The sequence below is a fragment of the Pleuronectes platessa genome, chromosome 17 (genome assembly GCF_947347685.1).
Source record: "Pleuronectes platessa chromosome 17, fPlePla1.1, whole genome shotgun sequence".
NCBI lineage: Eukaryota > Metazoa > Chordata > Actinopteri > Pleuronectiformes > Pleuronectidae > Pleuronectes > Pleuronectes platessa.
In genome coordinates, this window is record NC_070642.1 from 12695534 (window position 1) to 12714854 (window position 19321).

General features: G+C 43.3%; 1 protein-coding gene across 4 annotated transcripts in view; it reads right to left on the reverse strand.

The window, feature by feature from the left end:
- Positions 1–386: 386 nt before the first annotated feature.
- The window catches only part of itsn2a (intersectin 2a), a 36237-nt gene continuing 17302 nt past the window's right edge, over positions 387–19321 (reverse strand). For 2 of the 4 annotated variants that reach the window (XM_053445082.1, XM_053445081.1), the window contains exons 8-38: positions 19085–19227; positions 18767–18830; positions 17833–17970; positions 17620–17726; positions 17274–17536; positions 17042–17191; positions 16810–16950; positions 16620–16707; positions 16387–16526; positions 14222–14361; positions 13587–14070; positions 13242–13411; positions 12997–13057; positions 11853–12079; positions 11711–11751; positions 11446–11612; positions 11198–11231; positions 10973–11118; positions 9431–9527; positions 8280–8471; positions 4738–4859; positions 4517–4623; positions 3853–4036; positions 3639–3737; positions 3361–3528; positions 2974–3186; positions 2650–2771; positions 2470–2552; positions 1774–1857; positions 1510–1683; positions 387–1155 (exon numbers count right to left, since the gene is read on the reverse strand). In XM_053445082.1, the coding sequence (XP_053301057.1) occupies positions 1004–1155; positions 1510–1683; positions 1774–1857; positions 2470–2552; positions 2650–2771; positions 2974–3186; positions 3361–3528; positions 3639–3737; positions 3853–4036; positions 4517–4623; positions 4738–4859; positions 8280–8471; positions 9431–9527; positions 10973–11118; positions 11198–11231; positions 11446–11612; positions 11711–11751; positions 11853–12079; positions 12997–13057; positions 13242–13411; positions 13587–14070; positions 14222–14361; positions 16387–16526; positions 16620–16707; positions 16810–16950; positions 17042–17191; positions 17274–17536; positions 17620–17726; positions 17833–17970; positions 18767–18830; positions 19085–19227 (4501 nt within the window). In that variant the 3' untranslated portion in view covers positions 387–1003. Of the gene's footprint in view, positions 1156–1509; positions 1684–1773; positions 1858–2469; positions 2553–2649; positions 2772–2973; positions 3187–3360; positions 3529–3638; positions 3738–3852; positions 4037–4516; positions 4624–4737; positions 4860–8279; positions 8472–9430; positions 9528–10972; positions 11119–11182; positions 11232–11445; positions 11613–11710; positions 11752–11852; positions 12080–12996; positions 13058–13241; positions 13412–13586; positions 14071–14221; positions 14362–16386; positions 16527–16619; positions 16708–16809; positions 16951–17041; positions 17192–17273; positions 17537–17619; positions 17727–17832; positions 17971–18766; positions 18831–19084; positions 19228–19321 lie in introns of all 4 variants that reach the window. The other 2 variants (XM_053445085.1, XM_053445083.1) reach the window with 2 other exon arrangements.

Consider the following 19321-nt stretch of genomic DNA (forward strand, 5'->3'; position numbering starts at 1 on the left):
ATTTAAAGAATTTAATCATCATTGATAAATCACCGTGTTTCCTGTCAAACTGGAGGATGTGAATCGACGGTGTGGTACTTTAGAATCCCAGCAGTAAGAAGTAAGGGAGAGGAGGTAAGAGAGAAGGAACGTTGTGTAAAAATGTCTCTCATGCAGGCTTGATTCGAAACCACCACGTCAGTGCAACTCCCACACGGGATGGAAGGTGTGGTCGGAGCAGCTGCTGGTTCTCTGCGTGTGGATGTGGCAAACAACCAGCAGGTTAACAGCTGCTGGAGGCTACATCCAAGTTAAAACACAAATCTCCACCTTAATTCTTTTAAGTTTAATCAGGTGATCAAGAATGTGCAACAGCCACAACAAATAACAAATAAAAGAAACAATGCTCACTGTATTCCTGTTTTTTATTCCTGCCATTTTATTTAGTATTAATGGCGTACTTCCTTACACCATGAGGTAACCTCTGAAATTATATTCTACAGTAGTGTGCAACATCGAAATGTATGTGTATGGCATTTTGTAGTTATAACAGGGCATGTGAACAAACATTCTGACAGGCTGTATCCCTTCATTAAAAGTGAAATGGTATTGTTTACAAATTTGTATATATGATACAATAACGTCCTGCCTACATTTTAAGGCATTTCTGTCTAAGTCGGTTTCCAACTGACGAACATTCAAGTATTGGCAAATTAAAATCGCGTTTTCTGCAGATCTGTTTGTAGTAAGAATTCCCTTTACCACAATAAATTACTACCTCTGAAGACACATCTCCCTTTTTTAATTTTTTAATTTAGGCAAAGGTTTCATTCGCCTGTCTGTTTGACGTAGGTTCAGTGGGCGCTGGTGGCTCAGACCAAAACAAGGCAGTGGTGGTTGTTTTCACTGCTTCAAACAGGCCCTTTTAGGCTCTTTAACTGTATCTTCATATTGAAAACGTCTTCTGATCATCACTTTAAAAAGAGAGTCTGTGCTCGAGGGAGTGTTCAGCTGTACGTTGTCCTCATTTGCTTGGCTCGTAAAGCTGCAAGTCTAGTTTGACCCAGACTTCTCCGGTGGGGACTTCGTGCAGCAGCAGGCGTCGGTTCGCAGCACCTTTGCTCTCCATCTCTTTCTTTATAGTCGCCACGGGAACTTCTGTCCGACCCAGGAAATCTGGAGGCAGAAAACGTCCATTTAGTGAAAATGCAAAAATGAGATTTTGACATAAATTTAAAAGACCACTTCGAGGGCTTTGAATATCTGAAGGTTAAAGCTGGCCGATAATTTAACGTTTGGGAGCCATAACAAAATCACGCTCAAGGCAAAAAGAAAACAGAAAACCAGACAGTAACAAACACAAAACAATAGGACGACATCTGATGCTTTATAGAAAATGTGCTCTAACAAATCAAAAGCAGTCATCAGATCCTAGCAAACAACCAGTGGGTCTCCTTCATTCTGTACTGGCCACACAATCTAAACAAAAAGCCCACATATCAATTCTGTGTGTGTGTTTTCTCCACTGACCATCAGGTGAGAACTGGTCCTTCTCGAACACAGCGATACACAGGACGTCCTGGTAGAGGTCCTTGATGAAGAACTGGCAGTTGAAGTTCCACTTAGGGTTCAGAGTGTCGCTGACGGGCCGGGACGTGTAGCACTGAGCCCCCATGGTCAGCTCACAGTACGGATTACTCTTACCTGCAAAGAGAGGATGAGGGTGTTTCAGATGAATTAGTCATCACTTAAACGACAGGTACTGTATTCTTGTGTCCCAGCCCCGGAGCTCACCGTTGGGTTTACAGGCCTTGAGCTCTTGAGCTTCGGTGACAGTCACCAGCAGTCGTCCGATACCGCTGCTCTTCAGAGAACGTGCTAAAACAAACAGGGTCATTATATTTAAACCAACAACACTCAACAGGTGTTAACCCTAACCCTGTGGTAAGTGACTGTAGGAAAATGACTCACCTAGCATCATATTTATATTTTAGCCTTAATTTACACAAATTATTTAGAAAACATAATCACACAAATACAAATGGTTACTTTTCACAGTTGAGTAGGTAGAGATATATATATATAAAATAACTAATACATGAATCTATCAGGCTATTATGAGAAAAGCTGATATTATCATCGAGTTTACTTTATATAATAACATACGATCTAAAATAAGTTAAACTTACAAAACATTCATATTAGTTTTTTTATTTAGGATGTCTTTTAATAATAAAAAAAATTGCTCATGTGCTTTTATAGAGTGGATGCAATGATGCTATCGTGAAGATTATCCACATTAATATATTGGATATTTAGATTAGATTACACTCAAATTCGTACAATACCTCCTTTAGTCATAAGTAGTGAAATGAGTTGTATCACACAGTACTACGTCATGAGGTATTCTGTTTTTAGAAATTGAAATATAAGATTGGACTGAACTTTTATATCTTTGGTGTGATTAGATGAAACAGTTTCTGTGTTTACCTTGGTAAGCCTTCTCTCTCTTTTTCTTCTCGGTTTCAATGAAATGTTCAGATGCTGCTTTGATTTTCTGGACCCATGTTGCCCTACGAAAAAAAAACATCAGTAAACCTGTGAATATTTCAGACGGAATCATTAGGTCTTTGTTGAGATATCTGCCGTTGTCTCATGTCCACCGTGTACCTCTCGTTCAAGGTCTCTGTTTTGAGCGTGTGGACGCGATCGATGTGCGAGACATGGAAGAGCGGCTCATCGCTGGACGGGTCGGGGGGCGTCTTCACCAAAACCTCATTCAGAAATAGTGGCTGGGGAAGGAAATAAACAGATGATGAATGGATCAATGCCCACAAGAAGAAAACAATTAGGGACATGGATTATAGAACATTTCAATTTGCTACAAGCAGAAGTTTCCTGTAAATAATCAAAAAAACAAGTACAGCTTAAACACCATGCGATTTTAGATATCACATCCCCTTGTGTAAGAAAAGCGCCCCGCCTCTCACTTACTGTTTTGTACATCTTCAGCTGTATGTTGGTCTTGGGGCTGAAGAGCTTGTCTGATCCCGAGGAAGAGAAGGGTTTGGCGCTGTGTGTGAGGAGGAGGAAATCACTGAAGAGGAAAGCCCACAGCTCCCTGCTGCTCTTGGTTTTGCACAAGCGGCCGCTGTGGAGCAGCTTGCGGGGCCCGAGGCAGTTCGTTAGCGAGTTGAAGGCCAAGTGCTGGAAGAGACGGCGAGACAGGAAAGCATGAGGAGGAGAGATGGAGGAAAGGAAACAGGTACAGTGAAGTAGCTTAGTGAAGTATGATCAACTGAACTGTGCTATACAGCAGTGATGACATAACCTACAAATCCCATGGTTCGTGCTGCGTGTCTCATCTCTAGGGGGGTTTACCTCTATTGGGCCCTCACACTGGACGTGGCTCTGTATCCACTCCAGCCTGTCCGAGTTCTCCTTCTCCCGGACGCCCTCGTTGACCTGAGAGCACAGCTCCTCAGCTCGCTCCAGAGCTTGTCTCAGGGGCCCGCGGTCCACGTGGTCCTCTGGGGTGTGCTCCAGGATCTGACAAACAGGAAGTGGACGAGAGAGATGTGGAAACAATGAGTATCGGGGAAAAAAGCGGTGGGTGTGGATTTTTGTAAATGGACAAATAAAGAGCACGCGGCACGTACGTTCTTGATGATCAGGGGATAGCGTGTGATCCTCTGCATGGGCTTGAGGAGGAAGCTGGACAGTGGCATTCCTTTGCAGCGGTAGTTAGTGGCGATCTTCTGCTCAGGAGGAGGCAAACAGTCAGAGAGATGACAATTTACACAAAGCCATGTGGGCCCTTTGTGTATGTCACTTTTTTTAAATGTCGGTTCCGCACGATCCACGAATTATTACCTTGAGAAAGTTTTTAAAGTCGGGCTGGTTGTAGGTTCTGCTCTGCAGCAGGGCGGCGGCGTTGAGCTGGCAGGAGCAGAAGCGGATGTAGGGCTGCATGTGCGCGAGCTCCGACTCCAGCAGGTCTCCTATGAGCTCCACTGGCATGTTCTCTCCTCCTGTCATCTTCCTGACCCGCAGGGCCCTGAGACACAGATGATGATGATGATGATGTTACACACAGAGAGGATTCTTGTTACATCTTCATCCATTTGTTACGGAGACAAAAAAAGTCAACCTAACGGAATATCTCAAACCCACAGAGATGCCGGGCTTTTGCAAATGGACCCAATCTAAAGTGTTACATTTTGTTGCTCTGATGTTCAGCTCATTGAGGCAGTTGTGTGAGATTTGCTGCTTTTAGACATTCACTGATTTCTAGACTTTCTCCTGAAATCATATGGAGGGGTTGTATGTGAGACAGTTGCTCCAGACATGTCTGAGTGAGAATACAGCAAATTGTCCAAAGAATTTAGATCTTGATGACATTTCTGACTTCATGAGTTCAAAATGGCTTTTGTGAATTTAGGCTGAACTTTCCAAAATTATCTGTATTGATCAAATAGTAAAATCATTCCTTTAATCAGTGTGTACATGCAAGTGTGTGTGTGTGTGGGGGTCCTACTTCAGAAATTTGGTGTTACACATAATCAGCTCCCTCCAGTTAACAAAGATCACAGCCATCTCAGCTTCTGTTAGACGGCCTGACTCAGACATGGGCTTGTAGAAAACCTGAGATACATCAACACAGAGTAACAGGAAGAGACAGAAGGGAACAGAAACATCAGTGCTTCAAATTCCAGAGAATTCTTACAATGTCTAAATATCCCTGAACCTTAATCGTACCTCTAGTACCAGCTCTAGGTCCTCCACATAAGTCTCCTCCGTCTGGATGAGCTCGTGGACGTAGCCCTGTCTCTTCCTCTCCTGAGGGGTCATGGTGTCCAGCGTCATCAGGTCCGCACACCCTGAAGTGCACACACACACACACACATGCCCGTGCAAACAGACACACACGTGCAGACATGCATGCATGCCCAAACCAGCAGCATGTGCCACGCAAACACACGCACAAACGCTTTCCCGTCAGTTGCGAGACAACACAATAAACACTACGCGCATCAACATGTTAAAATCTCCTTTTATTATCAGTTTTATGGGATTTTATTTACATTTAATGCACAGACAAGTGTGAGGCACGTTGTTGTCGCAGTACATGAAGTTAAAAGGAACATACCGGGCAATGCTAACGCTGACAACCCTGCTAACTATGAGTGTGTGTCACAGATAAATGAAGCTCCTTTCACTCCGAATGATTGCATAGGTGTGAATGAATAAAGTAGCTAATGCTTAGGTGAAAGAGCAGTGGAAGACTCAGTCGGTAGTTCAAGTCTTTGAGGTTCAAACTTGGCAAATAGTAAAAACGATGTGAGACAAACAAGTCAGCAGCGTGGAGTCATTTTCTCTGAATCAACGCAATGTGTGACAGAGTGTGAGGGCCACGTTAAAAGATTTTCGGGGGGAGAAATTTCTAGAATAAAGTCAGAATATTACGAGAACAAAGACAAAGTTAGAGACAGAAAGAGAAACAAATTATTAAGGAAAGAAATAGCAAGGAGAACCCACGCTCGCTGGAGTTCCATTCCTTCTAGTTCTAAAATCTCTTACCGATCTCCCAGTTTCTTTAAAAATGACAAAACCCCCTTGAATATCACGCAGATGTAACCGTCTGTAGCCCTGCAGGCGGATATGAATGGCTGTTCCTACAATGTTCCCCCCACCCCAAAAAGACACAAAGCCTAAACATTACTCTATTAATATATTTTCATAATATTACGACTTTCCTCACATAGTATTGTGCCTTTTTTACGGTAGCCATTTTGACATGAATTAGTCGGTAAACACAGATGTTACTAATGAAATTAATTTGGTTGTGCCCTATTTCGATAGAGCCTTATTAATGCAAATAGTAACACCTGTGTTTACGGACTCGTTCATGTTAAAATGGCTGCTGTGAAAAAGGTGGGTTCTTGTAATATCATGATTTTATTCTGAATATTTTATTTCTTTTCCTCCAATATGTCCCTCATACTCCATCGTTTGTTATGCTAATGTGTGTTTGTGTTTTTTGCTGGTGGTATCACAGTTCCGTGCAGGATGAGTCTCAGTTTTAAATACTTGGAAGCATTAATAGTAAATCGATTAAATCGTGTAGAAGAAGCGACAGTAACACAATCAGTTTTTAATTCAAGCAATGTGTTAGCATGTAGCAGTCAAGGTTACTGGTGATTTAAGCAACAGTGAGTCTTCACGTTGGTCCATTTAGAGCAAGGTTTCAATGTTGTTAGTGCAAGACTGAGCGACCCTGTTATAAAACTCTTTATCGTACTCATTCATAATTTAATTTAGAAAAACTAAACGACTTCAGTCTGATTCCGTATACTTAGTTTTTAAATAATAATTTGTATCTAAACTTCTACAATTCATATTTCCATTCTTCTTCAGGAAAACTACACGTTCTATGCTTCTCGTGTCTAGCTGCCTCTGCCTCGCTCCCTTGGTTAGTTCATTGGTTAATTAAAGAAGCATCCATGGAAACATAGGCCAGGAGAGAGCGAAGGGGGGTCGGGGTGAGAATTTAATGCCTATTAATAGGGAAAGGACAGAGGGAGAAATTTAAATTAAAAAAATAACAAAAAACAGAGGAGCACAGAGGATCACAGTCCTAGAGGAGTAAGGATGGAAAGCGCAGAGCTGGGCTGTTCTTGCCGGCGGCCGGGCCTCCTGTTGCGACAGGGCAATTCGGATTGGCTCAGACAGAAGGGAGGAGGAAGACGAGTGGGAAGAAGAGGAAAAGGAGGAGAAGACGAGAGGAAAGCCGGCATTACTGTCCTACGGAGGAAAGGGGGAAAAAAACAAAAAAAAGAGAAATGAAGTGGAGGAGCGGGAGGGGGGAGGGGGGGGAGGTGAGTGAGATGAAGGAGAGACGGAGAGACAGCAGACATTAATATAGTTTGAATATTAATGCCAGACTCTTACATGCAGGTGCATTAATAATGCATTTTCCCGGGAATGCAAATGTTATTGCGAGTCACGTCAGCCGGAGCGTGAGGGTCATTCCTCGTACGAGTCAGGACGTGTTCATTCGGTTTCACACTAATTAAACGTCCAGTGTGTTAACGCTTGTTAACAGGGACCCGCTGCTGTAAGAACATGCAAGCTACGAATATGATTTCACACTTCCTGCTTCAAATCGGGCTCTTTTATTATTCAATATCAGAGCAGTGAGCAGAGGATATATCCTCGAGAGGCATCACACCCATCCCAACAGTGCAGTGATCGTACATTCCAGTTAAAATTAAACTTTAATCTAAAAAACACGAGTGATCAGGGAGGAGAGACGTTTCATTAAACCGGTTTGATTTGAAGCTTATCAATGTTTGTTCCGTTTTCTTCACCCAGTGATTAGTTGTAAACACGCATTTAAAAGGAATAGTTTGTCATTTTATGAGGAATACGTTTCACTTTCTCACTGAGAGTTAGAAGAGAAGATTGATTTATTTGTATCATGTTTTTTTGGGGAATAAGCTGCTAGGGAGGCACTAAGAAGGTGGCTAACCTAGCATCAAGACTGGAAACAAGGTAAAACAGCTAGCATTTTTAGCTACCCTATGTACATTTAGTTCATTATTATTAAAGTTTCAAAAAATAATGTGTGATTCATTGTTTGTTATTTTAATTCATAACTTTTAAAATAGCCAGGCTAACGTTTTCATCCTGCTATGCTAATGGCTAGCTAGCTGTGCTTGGCCCTGTTAGCTTCATATGTAATACACAGCCTTGGGAGCGGCGTCTTCATATCTAACTCTCTGCGGTTCCCAGCATCAAAACAAAGAAGACAAACTATTCCTTGAAATTATTCGTTTTTTATTATTTATGATTGATTTATGAATACTTAAAAGGCCGGATCCATTAAGGGGATGAAAATTAAGCATTTATTCAACTTTATTCAACAAGATGCAAGATTAGCACACTAACAAAATGTAGGGGATTGAGCCTTTTAAGTGCGATGGGTTTTATGTTCACCAGTGATGCCACAGTGACTGACAGACACCACACCTCCTTTGGAAACTTACCCTCACTCTCTCCATGCTCTGACATGGATGAGCAATGTAGCGAACCTGGAGTGAGCCAAGTCAAACCAATGAGATTTTACAGCAGCACGAGGGAGGTTTGTTTCTATCGCTGGGGAACAGCACTCCCGCAATGATTCAAACTGAATGTGTGAACTATTGATTTTCACTCAAATGCTATGACAGAAAAACAGTTTCCGCCTGAGAATACATTGTTCATGCAGATGTTTAAGAAACCCGGTCAGGTTTACTCACATTGCTGACTGGGGTCCGACTCAGTCGTCATCTTGACATAGTTGGTGGGCAACAGGCCCGTGACCCCGTTGACCTCTGCCTTCCACCAATCGGGGTTGGTCTTGTCCAGGATGCTGATCAACTGACCCTTGGAGAAGCTCAGCTCGTCCCGACTGGCAGCGGCGTAGTCGTACATGGCGATGACTTGGCACACTGAGGGATCAGCGGCACAAAAGGAGTGTTATTATAGAAGCTGTATTTTTTTCAATCAGCTCTTTTTAGGGGCAACGGGGTTCTACCCAAATATGTTAATATATTAAATAGTTTGTGTTTAGTTGAGAACATTTTTTGCGAGCTGTGAGAAGTGATCAACAGGACATTTCAGTGTGTTCTCAGAAATACTAATTTATAGAAGCTTTTTACAGATTATGATGGAAAAATGATGCATAACTAGTTGGATATGAGCAAAGAAAATCAATGCACTACGCCAGCAAATCTGCATAGCTGGAGGACATTTAACTCATTCCCAAGGTTAATCACATCTACATGGAAGAACAGTGATTTAGTGGCGTTTGCTCCACACTTATTTCACGCATGAATTCATATTTCAAATGAGAGAAACAGAATTGAAAACACAGATATTAGCAGGGTTGCCAGGCCAATCCCTGTATTATTACAACCGCATAGGAGGTTATGGTTTCGCTCTTTTCATTTATTTATTAGTCGGTTGGTTTTGCAAAAACTACAGAATGGATTTCCACAAAAGGATCAGACATGGGCCAAGAAAGAACCAAATACATTTTGGCGTACATCCGGACAAAAGAATCGATATATTTACTTTGACTTTCCTAAATATTGCGAGACTATTTTAACATTTTCGATGATTTCTCACAGAATTCATGGATCTCGATGAAAAAAAAAAATTATCCGGAACATTTAGAGGACTGATATCTGTGAGTCTGTGCACATTGGTGCAGCTTGGTTGAGTTTAAAGGGACTGTTGGGCCTTGGTGGAGGTATGTGCTTGACAGAGTTCCATTCAGTTATTTACATGTACGTGAAATGATTATGGATTTTGGTCATGAATTACAATAAAACAGCTATCCAAGTAAAACAATTATGGAAACATGCATTGTGCTAAATATTGATGTATAGAGAGTGTCAGCCCTCACCTGGCAGAGGGGAGGGGGAGGGCTTGGTGCTGGTGGGACCCAGCAGCTTGACGTGAGAGGAATGAAACCAGCCTCTCTGCCGTTTCTTACCCCGAGCCTGGAGGGGAGATAAAGCTGGTGAGAGGAAATCGATCTCCCGCCGCTTCCCTTCTGAATTCCAACTCGAGACATGAATTGATTTTGTCGGGGCGCGGTGTTGAAAGTCCAAAATCTAAGCAGCGCAAGTAACTCAGGCGGAACTGTTAAACTGCGACGGATCGTTGGCAGAAGTTCTTGTTCACAGCCTTTGTAAATCCAGCCAAAGCTTAGCCTCAAGTCTGTGTAATGACCAAAAGATACTGTTCGATATCTCAGCCTGCCTTCACCAAGCAATTTAGCCAAACATATTCCCTGCTGAGGTCATTGTGCAGTTCGACAAAGCTGTGGTCTCACTGAATAACAGCGTTCACCTCTCGCTGCTAACTTGACCCAACTGTCTCATTACTGTATGAAGAGCTGCAGAACCAGAGCTACGGCTGCAGGCTCAGCACTGAACACTCACTGCTGTAGATGTCGAGACAAGCCTGTGATTAAATTCATGGATAGGTTAATGGTCAAATTAACTTCACTGACATCCTTAAACTTTATTTCTACCACATGGACACATGGTTTCTAATCGGAATTTCAGGTCTTAAAAATGTACCTCCTATGTCTTATATACATTTTGGTAGGTCTTTTATGTTAACACTACTTCTATCAGGGTTTCAAATGAATGTAACCTTTTCAGAGACGTTTTTGGCAAATGTCTCTGTTTGTTGTAGATCTTCCTCAACAATACAGATATCAGCCCGCTGTAATGAAACTACAAGCAAGACAAACATGGGCCTGATAACTGATCGTGTACAAACACCCTGGTCAACAATGTACCTCAGTGCACTCGGCTTGGCTGTGGGCAAGATTATAGACACCCACTGTCTCTGCCTGTGGTTTGAATCATAACATGGTGTTCTCTACGTTTATTCTCTATCGGGCTACCTTACTTTATCTTCAGTCATAGTGATGTTTAAGTAATGATAATCCATCATACCTGTCATACTGGAAATAGGTCTTAAATTAAATTTAAGTCCTAATTTAACCTTGTTGAAACCTGAAGAATCCCCGGAACATTACACAGAAACAGGTTAACAACCAATTAGGGCTCCAATTAGCTATTAAAGACTATTATCAATTCATCTGGAGATTATTTTCTTTATCAACTGAGTGTAAAAAAAGTTCAATTGCAATTACGCACGACAAAGGTAATGTTCTTAGTAATTCAGGATGTTACATTCACATGTTCTCAGTTTCCTCCAAACAGAGAGAAAGATCCTAGAATGTAGATATTTGAATATTTCCATCTGAAAATGGGCATCAGATTTAACTACTGTCTGACAGACACACAGTGGATATATGCAGCAAAAACCTTACTATCGCAATGATAAAGTTACAGCAACCTAACATCATTCTTGCTTTTTTAAATCATCTTAATTATCATGGAGCCCCACCAAGGCTCCAGTGACCAACCTGCAGTTCCCCAAGCCACCAGCCAGTGGAGTTCTTTGCCAAAACCACGATCAGTTGCCCCGGCGAGAGATGCAGCTGATGTATCGTCGGTGTGGCGGTGGTGGTGACCGCCTGGGCAATCTCTGTCAACCGAGCAGACACAGGCGCTGATGAATGTAGATCAAGAAAATGTCAACAGAGTTAAGGGAACCAGTGTTATGTGTGACGCACCGTGCTCGGACTCACCAGGTTTCTTGGCCGTAGCTCCAGGTCTTGACAGCTAAATTAGTAAAGTGGGAAAGTAAATGTTGTTTTAACAAAACTTTTAAAGGAATCAATAAAGTTATGAAGGTCAACTAGCTGCCCTAATATTTGCACATCTATTTAATATACGATAATCAAACAGATCCGGACACCAGGATTATTTATTCTATTATAATCATTAGGAAAGTTCCAAATATAGGTCAGCCCTAGAGACAGTGTTGGTGACTCACCTCTGGCTCAACAGGTCTGACGTAGTTGGAGGGAAACACACCAGTCTGGTCCCCGATGCATCCTCGCCACCACTCTCCCTCCCTCTCCGTCACCATCACCACGTCCCCCTCAACAAACGTTAGGTCCCCCAGCTCTGGGCTCTCATACGTGTACAAGGCCACGTACTCTAGGTGGGAGTAGATACGAGAAGAGCCGCGAAGAATGTCACATGGGGTTTAAATAAAATTACTGTCTGGTGATTTTTTACTGATTAACTTTACCTACCTTCCAGATGAACAGAGTCGGATGTGTCAAATCCATCCACACTACAAAGGGAACAACACACAGTCAGGAATGACATTCATCTAATATTTTACATGCATTTTTACAAAGATATTAGTGTGTCTGCAGGTGTGTGTGTTCATACTCCGTGATGCCACCCGTCTCCAGAGTGACATAGCTACTGGGGAACCAACCCTGCGTCCCATTGAGCTGGCCCAGCCACCACTGGTCCCTCTGCTGCAGCACGCCGATGACGTCGCCCTGGGAGAAGCTCAGCAGCGCAGTGATGGCTTCGCCGGCGAAGAGGCTGAGGTGAGTTTCGGAAGTGGCCGACCACGACGAGAGGGCACGAGCCAGCAGAGAGACGGAGGGCTGAGGAGGGAGGGGAGTCACAAATGAACAGTTAGTTTATGTATATGAATACCATCTACATATACACATAAAGTATAAACTCAACATATCGCTGTTCATGGTTGTAACTTGATCTGACTCTTTCAAACCATGAGACATAACCTACAAATACCAGACCTACTAACACTGATGAATATCTATGGGGAGATGAAGATCTGTAAATGTCTGTGTGACCTGCAGAGCATGGCTATAAATATACAGCCATGCAAGTGTATAAGCAGCAGTGTGTGTGTGTGTGTGTGTGTGTGTTTGTGTGTGTGTGTGTGTAACCTAGCCAGACCTAGTTCCTTGGCCGCCAAAGACCGTTCATAGCCCAGATATACTACGAAGAATGCATCACTACACCCACAGGATTCCAAACTATGGTCACGAATACATCTCCCAAAATAGCTCAAACCAACTTTTGAACCGAGAAGTAGAGTCTCGTGCTTTTAATGGTCATTATCCAGCTGCAGATGTCAAATAGATGACCAACGTGTCGCAAATAGTTGGCTGCAGTTTAGGTCATAAACCCTGCCTCCTCCATGTTAGTGGAAGGGATATGATCAAAGAAAAAAGTTAGAGTTCATGTCAGATACATTTTTGTGAGAGATGCTTTCTGTTATTTTACTTAGTTCTTAACTGATATATGCTCAAGTTTTAATATTTTCAGTAAGTCTGGTTTTAATCAGTAATTTGATGCTATAAAAACGTGGTGAAACGTCAGCTGAGACTGACTCTTGATTGGTCGAGGGCATTTCACGACTGGATGTTACGATAATGTTTCAACCACGCTAGCTTTATCAGTCTATGGGTTCAATCGCATGGATTTTCCATTAAAAGCATTTGTTTTTTAGGAAACTAATTCAGACGCAATGAAAACAGCATTTCATTCTAACCTGTGAAGCATCTGATTGGACAGGAGCAGTGTTGTCACCTGTCGCCTCCACATCTGAGATTCTGGGTAAAGCAGAGGGGACAAAAAGCATTAGAGAAAGAGAAAATAGAAGAATAAAACATACAACATACAAAACATAAAAACAAGAAGAATAACATAAATGACAACGTCCAAGGTGATTGTTAGAGTAGCCGACAGAGAAAGCTTTAAAAAAAGGTGTTTGAGACGGTTCTTCCTATAAGTTACCTTTTGTTAAGTGGTGGTGGTGGACAGGACTTTCTTCCAGTTGAAGAGGGAACCGTCTCAGTGCCGGAGGCCGTGGGACATTTCTCTGCATAACTCTGGGGGAACCAGCCCCTGTTTCCGTGGTAACTCCCGCATAACCATCCCGGCTCGCCGACAGTCTTCTCATCCACCTGCATCATGAAAAAAAATACAATCACACTACTGCAGTGACCGGGGGAAATCACTATTAATACAGCAGTAAAAAGTTATGGATTTAGATGCCAATAACACCCTAACTGTATGTGTGTGTGTGTGTGTGTGTGTGTGTGTGTGTGTGTGTGTGTGTGTGTGTGTGTGTTGTCATACTTCTATGAGACCGTCTGCGTCGATGCTCAGCTCATCTTTGTTGCGGGCAACAAACGAGTACAGGGCTCTGTACGGGGTCGGCTTGACTGTTCGCTGACCCACCGACGTCGACTGCTGTCCTCTCTCCTCTTCCTCTTTCCTCCTCCTCTCTTCCCCCTCTTTCCGCTTTCTCTCTTCTTCCTCCTCCTCCCTTTTCCTCTTCTCTTCCTCCACCCTTTTACTCTTCTCCTCCTCCTCCTTTTTCCTCTCCTCTTCCTCCTCCTCCTCCTCTCGCCTTCTCCTCTCCTCCTCTTTTGCTTTCTCCTGGGCTGCTCGCAGGCGAATCTGCGCCTCCCTCTCCTCCTCCTCTCTCTGCCGGGCCCTCTGCTCCTCCAGGAGCCTCCTCTGCCGAGCCTCCTCCTCTTCCTTCTCCCGCCTCTCCTTCTCCCTTTTCTCCTGCTCCCTCTGCTCCTGCTCTCTCCGCTCCTCCTCTAGCTTTGCCCGTCTGTGGAAAGTGATTTAAATTTATTATTTAAACCTTCCATAACATAAAACACAGAAGAAGCTCATGACACAAATCTGAAGACTGTTATCTGTAATCTGCTGTATGCACCATACACAGGTAAACAAACAGTAACGGTCACATTCACACTCACCTGGCCGCCTCCTCTTCCTCCCTCCTCCTCCTTTCTCTCTCCTCCTCCCTGCGCCTCTGCAGCTCCCTCAGCTTCTCCTCTTTGACTCGATGCAGGTCGTCCAGGAGGGCCTGCTGCCTCACCTGCTTCTCCCTCAGCTCCTGATGCAGCCAAGAAACATCCAATGCATCAGAGAGAAATAAAGAGTGTCTACTAGCAGAACAATCACAACAACTGTATACTAGCTTTAATTCTGTAGCTGTGGAGCTGCTGTTAAATCCTCATCTCAACAAACACTTTGTGGTTTGATACAACACCACAAATACATTCCACACATGCAAAACTGATGTAAAAAAGGAGGGAGCAAATCACAGAAACATGCATTTCGATGTACATATTAACCTGAGAACATTTATTTCTATCTTCTAACAGTGTTTGTGTGTGTTTTACCCTCAGATTGCATCCTGTTTACACAGAAGAACAAATCCCAAGCAGGAAACAACAATAAAAAAAAGAAGATGTGGGACCAAAAGCAGATGTCTGTTTAATACAGAGTAAAAAAAAAAGCAAGGATGAAGGGAGCGATCAAATCAACACAGGATGAAAAGGAAAGACTGGAAGATCCAGCTAAAGGGAAAACAAGAGGTGAGGTGGAAAAAAGGAGAAAGAGGGAGGGGTGGAGAAGATTATTACACAGTGGGAGGTGAGAGAGAGGAAGAGAGAGAGGGAGAGAGAGAGAGGAGAAAGAGGGATAACCTTGATGAGAAGGAAGAGCTGGTTGAGGCAGGCCAGCAGAGACAGAAGGCCCCTCAGGACACAGTCATCCATATCCCCAAGCTATGAAAGAAGAACACGGCGTGATGGTGCAGGGAGGGAAACGGGGCAGACGAGTGCACGGGCAGAGAAGAGAAGGTTGAAAAATAAGAAGAAAAACATCCAGAGAAAGGGAAGCAGAGGAAAAGGAGAGAAAGAAAGGGGTTAAAAGCATTAAAGGGAAGTCAGGAAATATAAAATCTAGAGAGAGCAAAAGAGAAAGAGAGGCTTTATTGATGCTGCAAGTATTAGTTTCAGATTGGTGAGAGATTGTGAAGAGGGTGTGACATCATTCTTCGCAGGTACTTAATCATAAGGATCTCTGGCACCGCTTGTCTGTGTGTGCGTGTGTGTGTGTGTGTGTCTGTGTGTGTGTGTGGTGTGCGTTTTTGTGAAATTTTTTCTTTGCCTGAGGGGTGAAACTTTAGATCTACTGTGACCAGTTGAACAAGATTTCATAGCAGCACTTTCAAACTCCCTGATTTTGTTCTATTTCGATAAAGCCTGCACGGAAGCAGAGAGAAATAAAAAATTAAACTCTTGAAGCCTCGTGAATACCTTTTATGATAATTACATTTTTTAATACATATGAGTAAATAATAATACATTTTTGCTGACTATGTACAAAAGAATGCTGAATCTTTATAATTAAGACATTTTTTTTAATTTTAGGCAGCAATTGTTTCCATTGTTAATTCCCAAAACAGTAGAGAAGCTTTCAATGAAACTTGTTAGGAGGATGGGAAATGGGCCAAGAAAGAATCCATTCAATTTTGGCACAGATCCAGACAAGGGGGTGGATTCCAGGATTCCTTTTATCACTTTCTTTAACAGAGTATTTTATGACATGTTCACCATCGTCTCTGGTAATGATTCATGGATCTTGAGGGGAAACCAGGCATATTTAAGGGAAATTATATCTATGAGTGCTGGTAATTTTGTGCAGCTTAAGTGCTGGGCCTTGGTGGAGATATGCGCTCTACTGAGCACCACTTGAGTTCACTGTATGAGCTGAAAACTAATTTCTGAATTTCCTGATTTATTTTTAACGTTAACAGTGATGATTTACAACCAGGGCAAGTTTCAAGAATCTGCATCTTGATTTCTTTCTCTGTGGAAATTAATAGAAACCAAGTGAAATCTCTCAAACAGGTGACATGTAAAATGGTGACTGTATAAGTGAATATACCTCCTATGTGCTCCTTAAAATAGAGCTGATTAGTAACATCTTAATCTCTACATACAGAGGCTGAATGTGAATATGCAGAATATGTAAGCAAGGGACAAGATTTTGGCCTGGAAGCCTTTTGGTTTATGTTTCAGTTGTTATCATCATTCTCCACATCCTGTATCGATCTGTGCTGATCACTGACCTTAAGCTCCTTGTGGTACTGATCCATCTCAGACAGTTTGTCTGTGGTCTCCCTCTCCAGCGTGTCCAGCTGGTCCTTCAGCCTCCGGCAGTTCCCGCCTTTCTCCGTCACGTTCGAGGTCACAGAGGTCAAAGCACCAGCTACAAGCCAAAGGACACGGGTCAGAGACAACTCACAGAATTCAGTGACCAATATGATAACATGTATTGAATAAGAACACATTTGTTACCCACATGAGATTTTGTTCAGGTTGATGTTTCGCAGCTTCTCAGTGAGCCTCTGTTGTTCGGGGACGAGCTGCGACAGCTTCATCTGCCAGTCCTGTGGCCCCATACCAAATTGCAAAATCTCAATTTAATCATGTACGTAATAATTTGATGGTGTAAGTGTGACAGAAATGAATCAAAAAGCATTAAGTCTGACCTCAAACTGCAGCTGCAGCGTGTTGATCTCTGTGATGCGTTCATCCCTCTTCTGATTGATAAGGTCCACCTCGGCCTTCTGAATGAGCCTCTTGCTCTTAGCGTCACGGAGACGGTCTGAGATCAGCTTGTGCTTGTTGCCCTGGGGACCAGAGGATACCACTGGGTTTCCATACCGTAATTAGGGCTGTTCCTAAATGTGCACGCTCGTGTGTGTGTGAATAAAGTCTCACCACAGCCTCCAGCTCCAGCTCTAGATTTCTCTTTTTGGCCCTGAGTTGCGAGATTTCTTCCTGCTCGCCTTCTCTCCTCCGTCCCAGCTCCTCCTTCTTCCCTCGCTCCCACTCCTCCCTCTGCTGGCGCTCCATCTCCTGCTTTGTCGCCTTAAAGTGTAAAGAAACATAGTCAACATATTTGACAATCTAGTTACTAAGTATATCCTGTGAGGCTACCTCTATCACTCACCTCCTTCCTCTCAAGCTCCCTCAGCCTCTCCTCCTCCCTCTGTCTCTCCATCTCTCTCTGCCTCTCCAACCGCCTCTCCTCCTCCAGCCTCCTCCGGTTCTCCTGCTCCCTGGCCTCCCTCTCTCTCCTCTCCTGAGCCTCTCTCTCCTCTCTATCCCTCCGCTCCCTCTCTTTCTTCTGCTCCTCCAGCAGAGCCAGTCGTCGTTTATCCAGCTCGGCGCTGCCTCGTGCAAAGTTCTCCTTCAGCTTGTCCTCGAAGGACACTAAGAAGTGGAGGAAGAGAGATGTCTAACACACGGCGAGGTGACAAGGTCAAAGATTAACAAGTGAGCAGAGCATGCCATACCACTGCTCTTGGTTTTCGGTGAAGGTTCCATTTCTGTCGTGTTGATTAAACAGGGAGATACTATGTAGGGCCCTGTTCCATTAACAAGCTCACTGGACTTGACTCCTCTGAAACAAGAAAAAGGGATATATATGGTCGTGTATGATAAAACCAGCAATATGTCAATCTGTGTGTGTGTGTGTTTGTGTGTGTGTGAGTGTGTGAGTGTGATACCTGAGAGACGGAGGAACCAAGTCTTGAGGAAGTGTGAGTGGCAGAGGTCGGCCAGTTTTAGCCATGTCCACCAGGTGCATGGCCAGAATGAACTCATCGGCCCTTAGCTGACCGTCCTTATCCACGTCTGCCAGGGTCCTATGTTTACATCACAAACAGGGTCACATAGTAAACAATAAAAATGACACCTGTATGTATTTAAGGTAAATACAAAGATTCTATAGAAGCATCATTAGTTTCAGGAAACCACTAACTACTGGCAACTTATCACAGTTTAGTTATGGGGAAAAGGTTTGCAAAACGTTGCTTATTTACACTTCCAATACATACACAGCAACATTATGGCTACATGTACTAGCTGCTAACTGTGTCTGTCTGCAGTCTGGTGCTGAGCCGGCTGTATACAGTGGGTTTATTATAGCTTTTAGCTGAAAACAGCTGCCTGCTGTGCTGGAAACAAAGCAGATGCGTTTACAGAGACTAAAAAACTGTGATGTGTCATTAATGTTAAACAACTCTTTTAACACACATTAATTATGTGCCACTGATGCCAGCGTTATAAATAACTATTTGGATCATCAGGAACACATCATCATAAGGATCAGGACTTTGAGCAAGAAACTGTTTATTCTGAAGCAAGCACCACATGGATGGAAAGGAAGTCTCTTTTGGGTGGGAGGAAATGTTTGGTTACATCTACGTTCTATTGAGAGGTGTTTGGTAGTTTCTCAAGAAACAATGAAATTGGTCCAAGATTGAAGTGAAACTCCAGCGAGTTCTCCCTGCTGCTTATTTCCAGACGGAGTGTGAAGAGCCCAAAATATCAGCATGTCATGTAATTTTGTATATGAGCTATAGCCTGTGGATGATATCTATAAATGTTCACAAAGGAATCTTCATGAGTTGGATTATAAATAAAACACCTTATACTCACCAGATGGTAGCTAACTGAGTCTGGGTCAGGTTTGAGGCCATCAGTGCATTTCTAACCTGTGGTCCTGAAAAGTAAAAATTACATTTAAAACAACGGCAGAGTGAATTTCCCACACAACCCGATGTGGATGTGTTTGTCTGGTGTGTGGTCGAGTGGAGCTAAGAGCAATCACAAGAGCACGTGAGAGTTTGTGTGAAGTGAAACTGGCTCAGAGTGGGTCCAGTCAAACTTAAACAAAATCACCTAGAAGCAGCCAAGCAGCCACGAGTTCATATGTGCGTGTGTGTGTGTGTGACTGTGTGTGTGTGTGAGACGCACCTGACAAGTAGCCACTCATGAGCTGGTCTAGCGTGTTGAACTGTTGACGGTACTTCAGTCTGGACGCCTGAGGGACGGCCCAGTCGCTCGCGCCCGTCTTCGGGGAGTTGCTGGCCAGCGACGTGGTGGAGGAGGAATTTGAACTATGAACGAAGAAGAGAACCGGTCAATATGCCTGAATATCATGTGAAAGGAAACGTCAGTATAACATCATGTGGTCAGCAGTGCCTTTCTCAA